Source organism: Symsagittifera roscoffensis, chromosome 2 (assembly GCF_963678635.1).
Source record: "Symsagittifera roscoffensis chromosome 2, txSymRosc1.1, whole genome shotgun sequence".
Lineage (NCBI taxonomy): Eukaryota > Metazoa > Xenacoelomorpha > Acoela > Convolutidae > Symsagittifera > Symsagittifera roscoffensis.
In genome coordinates, this window is record NC_087063.1 from 31,279,429 (window position 1) to 31,296,127 (window position 16,699).

The 16,699-nt window shown below is 36.5% G+C and overlaps 1 protein-coding gene across 1 annotated transcript; it reads right to left on the minus strand.

Moving 5' to 3' along the window:
- LOC134839777 (papilin-like) lies at positions 1-14,814 on the minus strand. The gene is made up of 8 exons (XM_063855399.1): positions 14,654-14,814; positions 8,494-8,851; positions 7,795-7,946; positions 7,161-7,475; positions 6,727-6,849; positions 4,090-6,540; positions 2,643-3,366; positions 1-404 (listed from the first exon to the last, which is right to left on the minus strand). The coding sequence occupies exons 1-8, from the start codon at positions 14,748-14,750 to the stop codon at positions 137-139; spliced, it is 4,488 nt and encodes a 1,495-aa protein (XP_063711469.1). The 5' UTR covers positions 14,751-14,814; the 3' UTR covers positions 1-136.
- Positions 14,815-16,699: the final 1,885 nt, after the last annotated feature.

Sequence of the window (16,699 nt, forward strand, 5' to 3'; positions counted from 1 at the left end):
TTACTTAGTCAGTATTGATACGTATTATCAGTTTGTTTTGTTGATAGTATTGTGAATATGATCAGGTGAATATAAATGATCCTAATGTAATTTTTTCTATTCACTGTCGTTCCTGCTTTTTATATGCTTTGACAGCTTAGTCGTATGGAGGTGGAGGTAAGTCTTGTTTTCCCTCGACTATGACTGCAGTAAGAACCTCACTTCGCTCATTGTCATTACTCTCATGTACAGTCGCGGGGGTAACCTCTATTTTAGGTACTTTTTCGTCGTCTTCGAGAGATGGATGTGGTTCAATAGGAAAGAGTTGGAGATCTTCTGTCGCATATTTGGACTCGGAACTGGAACTTACTTGAGTTGATTCCGGGGATTCATCATCCAGCATGCAGAATCTTCGCTCAAGAAATCTTGAAAAATTAAATTTTACCATTCTCAAGTTCAGTATTGGGCTTAATAGCTCGCATGTTGAGTGTACAGTAGTGAATAAAATTATCCGGACAAAACAAACTGAAATTGAAATTTCAAACGAGCTATTCTCCAATTGGGTGGAGATTAGACAAAATGGAAGAGAACGAAAGAACGGAGAAAACAGAATAAATGTGGTGCAATTTGTTTTTGAAATTCGCTACCAAAATTTTAATTCAAACATTGGTCGTTATGGCTTTTGTTAGTTAATCAAGAAATACGCTATAACTACTGTGTTAATTCACAAAAGAAGTTATATCAAAAGAAGCGTTTTACACAGCTCATCAAAAATTGGCCAAGGTTCCAAATATCTATATAAAAGAATCACGGGGCGGATTTAGGGGGGTGGGGCGACCCCCTGCCGACCCAAAGATTCCCCCTTTAAACTATTTTGAGATATCCATATTCGGTGACGGACCCTAAAAACTTTCTAAAGCGCCTTTAGCACCAATATATACTAATTTTGAGCCGAAAGAAAGGCAATTTTTTGGTCGAAATTTTCCTAAAAGTTCCTTAAAACGCCTTTTTTGGCCTGTATTTTTCTCAACATTTTGCCTGCGGCGCAGAAGTTTTCACCATAACAGGGTCTTTTTAATGCTTTGAGAGAGCTCGGAAAATCACTTCTGTCGACCTAAAAAAAAGGTCGACAAAATTTTCCCTGATAAGAATACATTTTTGGTTGATTGCCAACAAAAAGTCAATTTTACTTAAAAAAGTAAAAATCTTAGCATAAAAACAAATTTCAAATATTTTGCACATTTTTTGGTAATTTTACCCCTCTATAACTTTGTTGAACTGTATTACGCTTCTTTTTATATAATTTTCTCACTAATTAATCCGGTAGTTTCAGCGTAATTTTTGATTGACTAAAAAGCCAAAATGATTTATTTTTGGCTTGAAATTTTGGTTGCGAATTTCGAAAAACAAATTGAACCATCTATTTTGGAGAAACTTTTAGATTGTGCAATTTTGTTCTATTTTGTTTTCTTCACTTTTTGTCCCAATTTCCACGCAGTTCGAGAAAACCTAATTTCCACCCAATTCCAACTTTTTTTTCACTTTCTGCCCAATTTCCACCCAATTCGAGAAAAACGTGTTTGAAGTATCAATTTTTGTTCGTTTAGTCCAGAATATTTATATCAGCACTGTATACAAAGCTGATAAAAATTAACCAGACAACAAACTACATTTGAAATTTCAAATGAGTTTTTCTCAAACTGGATGGAGATCAGACAAAAAGTGTAGAGAACAAAATTTTGCTTAAAATTCCAGCAGAATTAATATGGTGCAGTTTTTCCCCCATATTCTCAATCAAAAATTTACCCCAAAAAGAGGCCATTTTGGCTTTATTAATTAATGAAGAATTACGCTGAAATTACCAATTTAATTGATGAAAAAATATATCAAAAAGCCCCTTCACGGCCCAACAAAGTTCTAGAAAGATGTAATTTCCAAAAATCTATATAAAAGGACATATTGGTTGATAGCCAAAAGAGGTCATTTTTACAATATAAGAATCAAATTCTTTAGCTAAAAACAAATTTCAAACGTTTTACGCAAATTTTTGAAAGTTTTGCTTTCTATAAATTTGTTGAGCTGTGCAAGAGGCTTCGTTTGACATAATTTTATCATCATTGAACTTGTTTCAGCGTAATTCTTGATTTAAAAAAAACGAAAGAAAAAGGCTCATGTGAATTCTGGCGACATTCTAAGCAACTTTTGTTCTCTTTTATTTTTGTCTAATCCTAACCAAATTTGAGAAAAACGCATTTGAAGTTTCAAATTTTGTTAGTTTTGTCCGGATATAAGCACTGTACCTCATGGAAAATTATTCGACAGTGACTTTAGAAAAATGCGAAGTCATACTATGGAATTGCGTAAATTTAGCAGGAAAATATACAAAAATACTTTGCTAGAACAAACTTTTTGGTCGACTTAATAGCAGTTTTAATATTTAAATTTCGGTTCGATCTTTTGATTTACATAAAAAATTAAATCTTTGTGTTTAACGAAAAATTCGGTCTAAAATAACAAATCAATTTCAACGTGACCCACGTACTTAATCCTCATTTGATCTTTATCTTTAAGTTCGAAAATACTAATCAATTGTTTTTCCGCCATGCCATGGGCGACGAACAAACAAGTTCTGACTGATATAGAAACATTCAAAATTTACTCACGCAAGCACTACCGCAATTGCCAACAGAAATAGAATACCGAATATGATTCCCAGAACGATCGCCAGAGTTGCGTCATCGTCCTCATCGTCACTTGAAACGACCCCAGGTCCTGAATCGACACTGGAACTGACCTCTCTAAGCGTCAGTTCAGCTCCTCTCCAATTCAGTTTGATTTCTTCTTCGGTAGAGTGCAAGCTGAATTCGTCCGTGTAATTTTTATAGGCTTCTTTGATCCTGAATTGGATGTCTAGCGAACCGCAGGTCGCTGACACTATTTCGATTTTCGAAGATGATGGGACCGAATTTCCAAGGTACGTTTTTAGAGATTCAGCTAGCTCAACGTGTTCAGTTGCTGTTTTTGGAACTAAGTCAGCACAGCTTTCGTTTTCCGAACCGAATTCGAAGATCATTTTGTACACAATATTCCCATACTCAACTATTGTTGAAGTACTGGTGATATTTTCCATAGAAATAGTGGTTGTTTCAAGTACCATAGTTTCACTATTTGTCGCTTCTTGCATTGGAGACTGGGTTTCTGATGATTGCGTTGATTCTTCTAATTTGGGATCTGTTGTTGGTTCACTGTCGACACCTGTGTTCAATTCTGTCGCTGACAAAATAATATCATCTTGAACTGTTTCGCTGCTGTTGCTCGATAAATTTGTGCCGATTGTATAGGAAGACGGTTCTTGGATAGTTGCAGTGCTTGGCGAAGCTGCAAAAACTAGAGAAAAAAACAACCGGCTGCTAGTCAAGTAGCACAGAGGTTCCCATCGCAGTCACTTAGAAATAGGAAATAGCCGACAGACAGTTGGAAAAGTGTCAATGAACAATATTTCAAACCCGATTTAAACTGACTTAATTCCAAAATTTTATCGAGTATCGGAGAAAAACAAACCACATTAAAGCCTTTTTTGAAGAACATTTTTTCATTAGTTAACTCAACTTAAGAAAACCGAATCATCTGAATATTTTTTCCGCGGGCAAATGAAAAATATAAATCTAGTTTCGAGGCTAGATGTCATTTGCGTTCCTTGCCGCCAGTTGCAACCTCTGTAATTCGATGGCGTAATTGCCTTCTTTTTATCAAACGAGATTGCGAAAAGTCAAAAGTCAAACCACGGAAAATCAAAACTGAACGTGAACAATTTCTATGACTTTTTCCTGAAAATAAAAAAAATTAACATAACGTTCACTGTATAAAATGACATTTAGAAAAAAAACAAATAAATAATGAAAAATCCAACTAGTCTTAATCTCTAAGCTTCTCTAACTAATTAAAGTTACTTAAATGTTGTATCATAGTGTTTTCGTTCTATTAATTAAATACCATTTTACCAAAAGGTGTAGAAATTTTGAAATAGTTCCCGACATCTCGAAGTTGTAGCAACCTCAGACAGTCAATGGAACAAAATTACGCTGTCTAATGAACCTCAATTTAACATACTTTCAGTAGTCGATGATTCACCTATGAGCTCAGCGTGTGTTATATTTTTGATTGCGACGTCTTCAGTCGGCGCATCTTGGCCTGAGGCATCTTCCGTTGGCGAATCTTGCTCTGAACTATCTTCCGTTGACCCATCTAGTTTTGAAGTATCTTCCGTTGTCGCATCTAGCTCTGTAGTACCTTCAGTTGTCGCATCTAGCTTTGAGTTACCTTCAGTTGCCGCATTTAGCTCTGAACTATCTTCCGTTGACGCATCAAGCTCCGAAGTTTTTTCCGTTGTCGCATTTAGTTCTGAAGTAGCCTCCGTTGTCGCATCTACCTCTGAGGTACCTTCAGTTGTCGAATCTAGCTTTGAGGTATCTTCCGTTGTCGCATTTAGTTCCGAGGTACCTTCAGTTGTCGCATCTAGCTCTGAGGTACCTTCAGTTGTCGCATCTAGCTCTGAAGTACCTTCAGTTGTCGCACTTAGCATTGAGGTATCTTCCGTTGGCGCATCTAGCTCTGAGGTATCTTCCGTTGTCGCATCTAGCTCTGAGTTACCTTCAGTTGTCGCATCTAGCTCTGAGGTATCTTCCGTTGGCGCATCTAGCTCTGAGGTAACTTCAGTTATCGCATCTAGCTCTGAGGTATCATCCGTTGTCGCATCTAGCACTGAGGTGTCTTCCGTTGGCGCATCTCGCTCTGAGGTACCCTCAGTTGTATCTAACTCTGAGGTAACTGCAGTTGTCGTATCTGGCTCGGAGGTATCTTCCGTTGTCGCATCTAGCACTGAGGTGTCTTCCGTTGGCGCATCTAGCTCTGAGGTTTTTTCAGTTGTCGCATCGAGCTCTGAGGTATCTTCCGTTGTCGCATCTAGCTCTGAGGCACTTTCAGTTGTCGCATCCAGCTCTGAGGTATCTTCCGTTGTCGCATCTAGCTCTGAGGTATCTTCAGTTGTATGTAGCTCAGAGGTACCTTCAGTTGTCGCTTCTAGCTCTGAAGTATCTTCCGTTGTCGCATATAACTCTGAGATTCCTTCAGTTGTCGTATCTAGCTCTGAAGTTTTCTCCGCTGTCGCATCTAGCATTGAGATACCTTCAGTTATCGCATCTAGCTCTGAGGTACTTTCAGTTCTCGCATCCAGCTCTGAGGTATCTTCCGTTGTCGCATCTAGCTCTGAGGTATCTTCAGTTGTATCTAGCTCAGAGGTACCTTCAGTTGTCGCTTCTAGCTCTGAGGGGTCTTCCGTTGTCGCATCTAGCACTGAGGCATCTTCCGTTGTCGGATCTAACTCTGAGGTTCCTTCAGTTGTCGCATCTAGCTCTGAAATTTCCTCCGCTGTCACATCAAGCATTGAGATACCTTCAGTTGTCGAATCTAGCTCTGAAGTATCTTCCATTGTCGCATCTAGCTCTGAGGTGCTTTCAGTTGTCGCATCAAGCTCTGAGGTATCTTCTGTTGTCGCATCTAGCTCTGAGGTATCTTCAATTGTATCTAGCTCAGAGGTACCTTCAGTTGTCGCTTCTAGCTCTGAGGTATCTTCCGTTTTCGCATCTAGCTCTGAGGCATCTTCCGTTGTCGCATCTAAATGTGAGGTTCCTTCAGTTGTCGCATCTAGCTCTGAAATTTCTTCCGCTGTCCCATCTAGCATTGAGATACCTTCAGTTGTCGAATCTAGCTCTGAAGTGTCTTCCATTGTCGCATCTAACTCTGAGGTGCTTTCAGTTGTCGCATCAAGCTCTGAGGTTTCTTCCGTTGTCGCATCTAGCTCTGAGGTATCTTCAATTGTATCTAGCTCAGAGATACCTTCAGTTGTCGCTTCTAGCTCTGAGGTATCTTCCATTGTCGCATCTAGCTCTGAGGTGCTTTCAGTTGTCGCATCAAGCTCTGAGGTATCTTCCGTTGTCGCATCTAGCTCTGAGGTATCTTCAATTGTATCTAGCTCGGAGGTACCTTCAGTTGTCGCTTCTAGCTCTGAGGTATCTTCCATTGTCGCATCTAGCTCTGAGGTGCTTTCAGTTGTCGCATCAAGCTCTGAGGTATCTTCCGTTGTCGCATCTAGCTCTGAGGTATCTTCAATTGTATCTAGCTCAGAGGTACCTTCAGTTGTCGCTTCTAGCTCTGAGGTATCTTCCATTGTCGCATCTAGCTCTGAGGTGCTTTCAGTTGTCGCATCAAGCTCTGAGGTATCTTCCGTTGTCGCATCTAGCTCTGAGGTATCTTCAATTGTATCTAGCTCAGAGGTACCTTCAGTTGTCGCTTCTAGCTCTGAGGTATCTTCCGTTTTCGCATCTAGCTCTGAGGCATCTTCCGTTGTCGCATCTGAATCTGAGGTTCCTTCAGTTGTCGCATCTAGCTCTGAAATTTCCTCCGCTGTCGCATCTAGCATTGAGATACCTTCAGTTGTCGAATCTATCTCTGAAGTATCTTCCATTGTCGCATCTAGCTCTGACGTACCTTCAGTTATCATACCTTGAAACATTAATTAGTTAATTCTCACGAAAGTTTTCTTCTTCATCGGTTAATGACTTTTTTTGGGTTTCCCGTTAAAACTTAATACACTTTCAAAATTATTTTCTGAAAGTTGGTAGAAGAAATTGGATTTTGCTGTAAATACCAAGTTTATTTAGCTGAATTTTCGGCTCATTAGCTAAATACCTGGATCACAGTCTGTCTCATCTGTTCCATCCTCGCAGTCTAGTATGGTGTCACACATATGATCCTGGTGGTATCGTCTGAAGCTACTGTTGCACTGGTGGCACATTCTTTCGTCTCTCCCACCTCAAACCACCGAAGATAATTTTAAATAATTAGAAGTAGACTAAGACAGAAATATTCATTTTAAAAAAATTGCAGTGCTCCTAGGTTAGTTGCCAGTTGGTTATAGTTGCCCCCCCCCCCCTAAATCGGTCTCTGAATTAGTATAAAATTTGAATAATATTAGAACTAAATCTTGCCTTTGGTCTCTATTAATCGGTCCCTTCCCATTTAAAAGTAATGATGAAAAATAGAAGCATAAACATTGAGCCTAATTGATGAGTCTCATTTTGCAGTCGAGGGTGAGCTTTTTAAATATGCATGAAGTAACTGACCGAAACAGTCAAAGTGTCCATCACATGCCGAGTATCTGGTCCATTGGGTGCCATCTTTGCATTGTATTTTTGGGCCAATGCTCTCACAGCCTCTATTTTCATCTGATGAGTCATTGCAATTGACAGTCCCGTCGCACTGCTGGAACAGAGGAATGACTGTTTTGTCGTCGCACACGAAGTACTCGCAACGGGACTCATCGTACCCGTTGTCACAGTCGGTTTTCCCGTCGCACAGTTGAATGCAGTGAATGCGTTGTGTATGCTCAGTGTCACACCACACGGTCGAATTAGCGAGACCAGCGGTGCAGATTGTATCTAGAAAATAATGAAACTTGCTACTTGTATTTTCAGTTTTTCAATGGTAAGGCAGACTTTTTCCACATATTACGGAACCAAGCATTGATTATCCTGGTGCCAATTAAACCATTTCCTTTTCTAAATGAAACGCACCTATTTTTGAAAGTTTATTAATTATTTCATTTGTAAAAAACGTTTACTCTATCGAAAATCTAAATTGATCATTTTTTTTTGCTTTAATTTCTAAACAGAATTCAGTATTCTGGCGTTCACTGTCTTTCACAGCTGTTATTAATCAACGCAGAGACTAATTTCACAAGCAGTAATTTTAACAGACCCGGACACTCCCGCTCATCAGTTCCATCTGGGCAATCTTTGACTCCGTCGCACATGAAGTCCCGGTGGTACCTCTCCTTGCCAGTGTCACACTGGAAGCACTGCTCCGAACTCCCGTCTCCACAACTGTCCACCCCAAAGCACGTATAATACCTATATAAGTAGACATTATAGCGTTATAGTACTGCTGTACTTTATTTTTAATCAAGTATCATGTCTCCTCCCGATGATCCCTTAGGATCGCTGTTCAATTGGGGAAGATTGTTCAATTGTTTGTAAATTCGTAAACTTTTGAGTTATCAATCTAATCAGAAAGCAATGTTTTCCATTTTCACTAATTAAGTCCAGAAAATGGCTTTAACTTAAGGGCTATCACTTGCGTTAAAGTTTTGATGGACAAATTACGCTCTAACTCTAACTTCACAGGCAGGAGCGGATCTAGGAATTTGGGACTTTCTCGAAGAGGGGGGGGGGGGATTTAAAAAAAATACCCTAATTTGACCAAACTTTCTGCGCCGCAGTCAAATTGCGTTCTTTCGGCGCGCGCTCCCCCCTTGAAGTTAGTATAGATTGGCGCCCAAGGCGCCTTTAGAAAAATTCTACGGTCAGTCAGCCAAAAATGGACATCTGAAAATAGTACAAAGGGGTCCGCAGGGGGTCGAGTCCCTCAATTCGATGTTCTCAAGTTTCAACCTTCTACCTTGGAATTGTATGGCCAGGTGCAGTCGTGTTTGTTTTATGGGCGTAATCGTTGTCATAGCGGTAGTCGTACTCTGCGTCGACATGATTGTCGCACACAAAACGAGGATAAAACATGCAAATATCTCCCTCATCTCTAGCATTCGGGCATTCGACGTGGTTGTCACAGATGCCGTAGATTGGAATTACAGAGTTATTATCATCCTGACAGTGGAAATAATGGCAATCTGGTTCCATTTCGTCGGAGGCGTCCTCACAGTTGATCACGCTGTCGCATATTTGGAAACAGAAACGCAAAGTCGTGTTTCCATCATCGCATGTGAATGGCTTCTCGATTGAACAAATCAGGTTCGATGTTTCTGAAAGTATATTGAAAGTGTCAGTTTCAGTTGTATAGTAAATTACCGTTTACATTCTTTGGGTGTTTTGATGAAATTCCTGATACTCGTAATCTACAGGTCGGAGGTCGATTCCGGTACATTGAAATAGTTTTTATTTTTATTGGTTAGTTGGTTATTTTTATTAGTTACTTTTTTTTGGATATCTAAAAACAACTCTAGCTGCTTTATGGGCAACCGGTGTTAGTAACATTTCAACCAATCTTGACGCAGATTCGAGAACGTAATACGTCTAATGCCTAGTTCGAAGATCCAGAACATAACAAAAGTTATATTTTTCAAGGCTCATTTTTACATATTCTTTCTTTCATTTTTGACTTTGGTTTATCTTGACAGTGAAAAATTGACACTGAGATTAATCGACCTGACTGAAATAAAGGGTTTAATGGTTCTAGATGGCTGAGTAATATTGAAAAATGCTAGAGTTCAAATGCTAGAAAAATGCAGGGTTTAATGGTTCTAGATGGCTGAGTAATATTGAAAAATGCGAGTTCATTATAATACCTAGGTGAAGACTTCTCTTTTTTTTACACTTGCGATCAGCTTAATAAGTTATTACGAACCTTCTTTTTTTCTAGCCTAACTCGCTATTAAAAGTGTTCTTCAAAATTGTTCACTTGTTAAGGAAATTTCACTGTAGCATTGGAAATTGCAAAGCATCTGCTCTCTGCTTTTTTGTGGCGGCTACTGTTCGTGGAGTAATAAGCGTCCGTTGCAGAGTGGTTAGTGAGTGAGCTTATTTATCACTAGGCCGCAGGATCGAATCTCAGAGCTAATAGAGTTTTTCATAATTCAAGGTTTATTTCTAATTTTGATTTTTTCACTTTATGGAGCTGCTTTTTTGTGTGTTCTCGCAATGAGTCAAATTTACTCTGACTAACGACTTACTTTAAAACCATGAAGTTTTTTTCTTTCAAAAAATGTTGAAAAGTAACTAATTCGTGATCTTATTCATTTCAGCTCAAAAAACTGAACTGTATAAAACTTTATGAATTTGAACAGTTTGTACAAGATACAGCAGGTTCAAAAAAGCAACTGTAGTTTTTTCGTATTTTGAGTTATAGTTAGCCCTGCAACAGTGATAATATGAGCATGTTAGCGTTTCAAAAATATGTAATGTTCGAAATTGTTTTTAAAATATTGGTTGTAGTTTTACCAACTCTGTTTGTTAAATATTCATTTTGTTTGTTTTTCTTTTTTTTTTGGTTTTATAGGTTTCGGTTTTTTCACATTTGTTTAGTGGCCCCATTATGAATCGTTTGGAAGCGAAAATGTTTTTTGTGTGCATGTGTGTGTGTGTTTTGAGGGGGTGAGTTTAACAATTTTTCATAACTTCGAACTTTTAAAAAGTTTTTTTTTCAGCTTTAACGGTTTCTGCTCATTTTTTGTACCGCCTTTTAAATTCGCCGATGTTAATTTTTACGTTCTATTGTGTTAATTAGTTTTTGGTTTCTAGATTAGATCTAGTTTTTTTGCTTTTCTTAGCTCAAGTTCTATTTTTTGTTCAGATTTTTTATCACAACACGAAGAAAAAAAGACACTAATTTGAAAATAAATTGGATTTTTTTTAAAGATTATGGCCAGAACATTCTGTACAAGTTGCACAGTAACACGCTATCCTATTTTCATGATTTAAGTTTGGCGCAATCTAAACTTAAATCATGAAACAAGGATAGCCTGTTACTCTGCAATTTGTACAGAATGTTCTGACCATAATCTTGAAAAAATATATATTTTTTTAAGTTAGTGTCTTTTTTATTCGTGGTGTGATAAAAGATCTGAACAAAAAAAACTTTTTGCCTACTTTTTTGAACTTTTGAGTTTTCGTTTCCCAAAGTGGGACCAAATTACCATTCTCTCCCCGCCCCCACCAGAACAATTTAGAGGTGAGGATGTTAGCTTGGTTCTGAGATACACGCAGCGCTTAGCAAAATTAATTTAAACTGATGTTGGAGGATGTTAATTTGGTCGATTTCGAGGGGTGGGTGGGGGATATGTCAACTTGATCTCCGAATTGTCGTTAAAAAAATCCGAAAACTAACTTTACTTGAGTGAAACTAAGTTTTTACGGCTTAAATTAGGCACAAATAAGTTATTGTAAGCCTGCATGCTTCACTTATTAGCGCGCAAACAGACGAAAATCAAAACATTTAAACCGGTTTTTCCAGTCACTTCTAGAGTCGCTCGAGCCACAATTTAAAGGATTTAATTTGGTATATCATTTGACTCAGTCCGATGATTATTTGTGGTACCTGATTTTTTGTGGAAAACAAAAAGAAAAAACTAAAACTTACCCGAATACAAAGTTTCTCCGCATTTTTCAAATGGTCGGAATAACAAAATCTTAAAACATAAGTCATTGTATCATAAGCAGCCACGATGCAAAATTTATTACAGTGTAACAGAATGACCACTAGTCTTAAACTTTACTATGATAAGTTTGTCGAGTAGATATTAAATGTTGGCGTCCAAAAAATAATTGTTATGGATGAAACCGACGATTTTTTCGACACACCTGAGCGTGAAGTTATATCTGATTGCCTGATTGTTCCATCTCGCTGCTTTTTAGCAATAGACTTTACCACAAGATTAGAGTGGTTAATTCAAATAATTCTTTAAAACTGTTCATGATAACGAGTTGATCAAGTTTCACTAAAAGTTTCAGTAAAAAAAACGAATGAAAAATTGTTTAAAGAACTTATTTTTCGATTTTTGATTATATTTTGCGAAATAATACTGCGGCCGGAGCATTCCGTGGAATGGGTCAGTGGAACATTCATTTTGTGGCCGGAACATTCTGTGATATTTTTGATCTCAGAAAAGGGAGGAACAGCAGGTACGATGAACTATAGTTTTCATTCTAAAGCTTGCTTGACTCATTTTGTTTCATTTTTTGGTAAGTTGTTATGAGAACTCGCTTACATGTTTATTATTTCGACCATTTCAAAATGGGGAGAACGTTTGCATTCAGGTGTGTATTAGTTTTTTTTTCTTTTTGTTTTCAACGCACAATCAGGCAAAATCACAAATCATCATCGTACCGGGTTGAGTTATATATCGTATTAAAGCATTTTCACTCGTGATTTGAACCACATTAAAAAATTTCCAACATTTTTTTTCGTTTTCCACGCAAAATCAGGTACCACAAATGATCATCGGACTGGGTTGAGTGATATATCATATTAAAGCCCTTCCAGTCGTGATTGGAACCACATTAAAAAATTCCCAAAAAATTTCTGTGTCGAGAAAATCGGTTTGAAGTTTTTGATTTTTCGTTTTCATTCGAGCGAATAAAGCAAGCGAGCAGGCGTACCGCAGCTGAGTTATGCCTAATTTAAGACTTTAACACTTAAGATTGGGCAAGTAAAATAGTTTTTGGAGTTTTTAGTTTCATTTTGGGAACCAAAATTTAAAAAAAAAATAAAAAAAATTCTGCAAAAAATTTTGAAAAAGAAAATTGCAAAACTTTTGCAGAATCTTTTTTTGTAGTTTTTCAATGTTTTCTAGTCATTTTTCTACAGAAATTTTTGTCCAATTTGCCTATTTTACTATGATTGACTAAATTGTCTAAATTACTTTTTTACGTCAGATCCTTTTATCACACCCAGCAGAAAAAACTACTCTTATTTTGACAAAAAACTTTCTAAACCGTAGTTTTCTAAAGACCATGGTCGGAACATTCTGTGCTACCTGCACAGAAAACGGGTATCCTTCTTTTAAATTTTTCTCATTATTTTACGTCTTTTTGTCTGTTTGCAGCTTTTCTTAACATGACGTACGAGGTAACGAACGTTATTGGACGAATTTTGGTTTCTCTCAAAAACTGAGCAGGTTAATGAGTTAAACGAAGTTTTTCCCATGTTGCGATTTTTCTTCATTTTTCTGTTTGTCACAAGAAAGCAATCAGTTCGATTTTATATCTTAAATTATCTGAATTTTGAATCTGTTTTTTTTTTCACAAATGATTACTTTGCCTGTGTCAAATGAGCTTCCATGATTTCAAAGCGTCATATAGATCAGATTGACTTTGAAAAACAAAAACTTTATACATTTTTTTTGTTGGTGTTGTTGACAGGTTTTGCGCTGAACTACTATTGCTAATGATAATTGATTCTGCAGCATCCTATCAGCGCGAATGAGTGTTCAAGTCAAAATTGAATGTTATTTTTTAACAATCAAAATTATATTTCCAAAGAGAAAAGTCAATTTTTAATTTATTTTGTTCTTCGGTTGCGGAGAAGCTTACTTTTTTTGGTTATATCCTGAACTTAATTTTGGATCATCATTATTTGAAGCACAGTCAGACGAGTTAAAAGTTGGTAAAAAATCTCACACTTTCAAAACTTAGCAACCATAGGTGGTTACTGTACAATTAGCACAGAATGTTCCCGCCTTAATCTTAAAAATTACTTTTTTCAATTTAGTGTTAATTTTTTATGCGTGATATAATAAAAAAAAGAAAAGAACAAAAACTGAAAAAAAAACGAAAAAAAAATCATTAAAAATTTTCCGAAAACTTTAAAAATTTTTTTTGAGTTTTTGAACTTTCTGATGACCAAAATGGTGCCAAAAAACTCCAAAAAATAAGTTTACACGGAAAAACAAAAAAGTACGGCTTAAACTAAGCATAAATAAGCCTGCTCGCCTGCTTTACTTGCTCGAAATTAGACGAAAAATCAAAGATTTCAAACCAGTTTTTCTCGACACTTTGGAATACTTTTTGTAAGTTTTGTGATGTTGCTCAAATCATGACTGAAAGGGTTTTAGTATGATATATCATCCAACTCTTTTCGATTGTTATTAAGAAAACTAAAACACTCCAATACAATTTTCTTCCCCATTTTCAAGGGTCGGAACAATAACATAACAATATTTCGGTTTAACTTTTTTCCATATTTCTAAAACATAGTGCTAGTTTTTCGCGAATTTTTTTTTCTCGTTTGAATTTCAGCAAAAAAATTTTTGCTCGGAGTTGAACAAAGTAGCTCTTCAATAGTCTACTCCTGGTTTTTGTTTTAATTGGTTTTTCGTTTCGGCTTTAATTATGTATATTTTGGGCTTTTTGAGTTTTTATTTCATTAGGAGTTTGCAAAAGAGAGTGTTTCGGCCTAATTCACATCGGCTAAATGGCGGCCGGTTTCCTGGAGAGACGTTGACTCAACCTAGTTAATATAAGATATTACTCATATTATCATGTTTAGGCGCTTTAAGATTTTTTGAGTTCACACTAATTAGAAGTTTTATTTAAAATTTTTTTTTAAAAATTGAATTAAAAAATGGTTAGAAATGATACCAATTGAAAAGCACACAAAACAAAACGAAAATAAACCGAAATGAAGCGATGGCGTTTGTTGAATCATAATGAATTATAATCGATTGAAATGGATTTATTCAATAAAATTTGAAAAAAAAAATTCAAAAAATAATCGATTATAATGTTTTTTTTTGTTTAGAGAAATAGTAGTATTTAATCCCTTTTTAAGCAATTATAATCTATTTTTAAAAAAAATTTATGGAGACAGACAAGAAAAATCAATTATAATCTATTATTTTCTCTTTTTACTGAGTGCGGGTGGGGAATTGGAAATAATAATAAAATCATGTGGTTTTGTGATCATTTATAAAATCTCCTTAGCTGTATCCGCCTCTGAGTTAAATTATTTTCATACACCGCTCCCCTTTTGCGAAAGTGTTTTCCTTAAGTTTAGTCGGTACAATTGTGAAATGAATTACTATTTTTTAGTGAAAATAGTCGAAGCTTACCATTTGTGTTTGAAGCATACGAAGAAATTGTAATCAAAAGTATTATTACTAATGTTGAGCTTATTTGGTTCATAATTTGTCGTAGTTCATAATCCATATTTACTCCCAAGTAGAAAATATCATTTATTGTTGAGTAAAAAAACAGTTTTACTGTTACACCGTTTCGGTATACTGAACTGGTTGAAAGGAAAAGGTATATGAACAGCTGATTCTTATTTAATTAAATGATAAAATATCAAGCTAAAGCATGTGTTTTTTGCCGACACGAAGAGATGGCTCTAACATCTGCATAGTTGGTTACAAAAGGCATCTAGAAACCGAGGAACACGGTAGCTGGCCTCTTAATTTTGAGCAAATATTACATGGGAAACTAAATACGAGAAATTCTGAGACTCAGAAATTTTTCTCGAACGAAGAGCGCAGAGGTTGCGATACGAGTTTAGCTTTTGATTCTGTTCATGGCCAGCTGTTAGTATTTGTAAGATGCTTACAAAAATTTGAGATGAAATTTTAGGAAATTCCAGCTAAAACTGAGGTTTTGATCAAATTTTACAGAAGCATTGAACCTGTTTACTCATTCAGATATTAGCGGATTTTGGCTCATCTTTTCTACTCCCCCACCTTTCAATTTCAACTTAGAAAAACTACTGAAAAACTTTGAAAAACTTTCAACTTTGAATGCAATGAAGGTTGGCATGGTGAACAAACTAACACTTGTGAACAGATTTATTCTGCATACTTTACATAGTGAATCACTATATGCGTTAGCCATAATAACAACTAAAAGACAACTATAAAAACAGAAAAAGTAGAAGGTATGGAGGATGGAGTGGAAAAGAGCCCGGAATTTTGAGTCAGTCATTTGCTTTATCAGGCATCGATTCACTGGACATCATCTATTTGACTTGACTTTTACAGCCACTAAAAGATCAGTTTCATGTTTGGTTTTGAACACCATAAAGCCTCTCTTTTCCGGTCCATATGGTTTTTGCCGAAAAAGGGCTCAATAAACTCTCCCTGCGTTTCAAATTTCCCACGTTTTATAGTAGTGTTGCATTTTAGTATGAAATTGCGTGTTTTGAAACTATGACACGTGTGATGTTCATAAACTTTATAAGGCCACGTGATACAGTATTGCTGAACTGAAGTTAAATTATAGAAAATTATTCTATAAAATGTGAGGTTGAAATCTTACTGGTACAGACCTTACTAACGACTAACGAGACAATAATCAAAGCAGCCAAGGTAAAATAATTTTGGGGTCTCTTTTACCCAAAATTTTTTAAATCAATTTTCATCCCCCTCCCCTACACCTTTCAAGTTTTCTATTTTTATAGTTGGTGTACTTGTTATTATCGCTAAACGAATGATATTAAGATAGTTGGTATGAAAACCAAGGGTCTTTCCCATTATAGACCCCCCCCCCCCCACCTTTCCTATTACAGCCCCCCAAAGGGTTCTTATTTCGGGGGGGGGGGGGGCTCTTTTCCAGTTTCGGCTCTTTTCCAGTTCCCCCCTTTCAAATTCACATTTTAAAAGCTTATTTAACCTTGTCAAAATGTAATGAAAGTTGGCGTGGTGAACAAATCGAAAACTGTGAACAGATTTGTTCTTCATACTTCACAGCGTAACATCACGCATTTAGCCGTAATAACATGTAAAACAAACATTAAACTCGGTATTTTGAAAGGGGGAAACTGGAAAAGAGCCCCAGTTCCCCCCCTTCAAATTCAACTTTGAAAAGCTTATTTAACCTTGTCATAATGCAATGAAATTTGGCGTGGTGAACAAATCAGCAACTGTGAACAGATTTGTTCTTCATACTTTACAGCGTAACATCACGCATTTAGCCGTAATAACACGTAAAACAAACATAAAACTCGGTAATTTGAAAGGTGGGGGGGACTGGAAAAGAGCCTGGGGACTATAATGGGAAAGACCCAAAACCAAATATCCAAATATTTTCATAGTTGTTAGAATGTTCATCTTTCCAATATTAGCATTCCAATTTTTGAAACAAGCGGACAATGTTAACAGAAACATTAC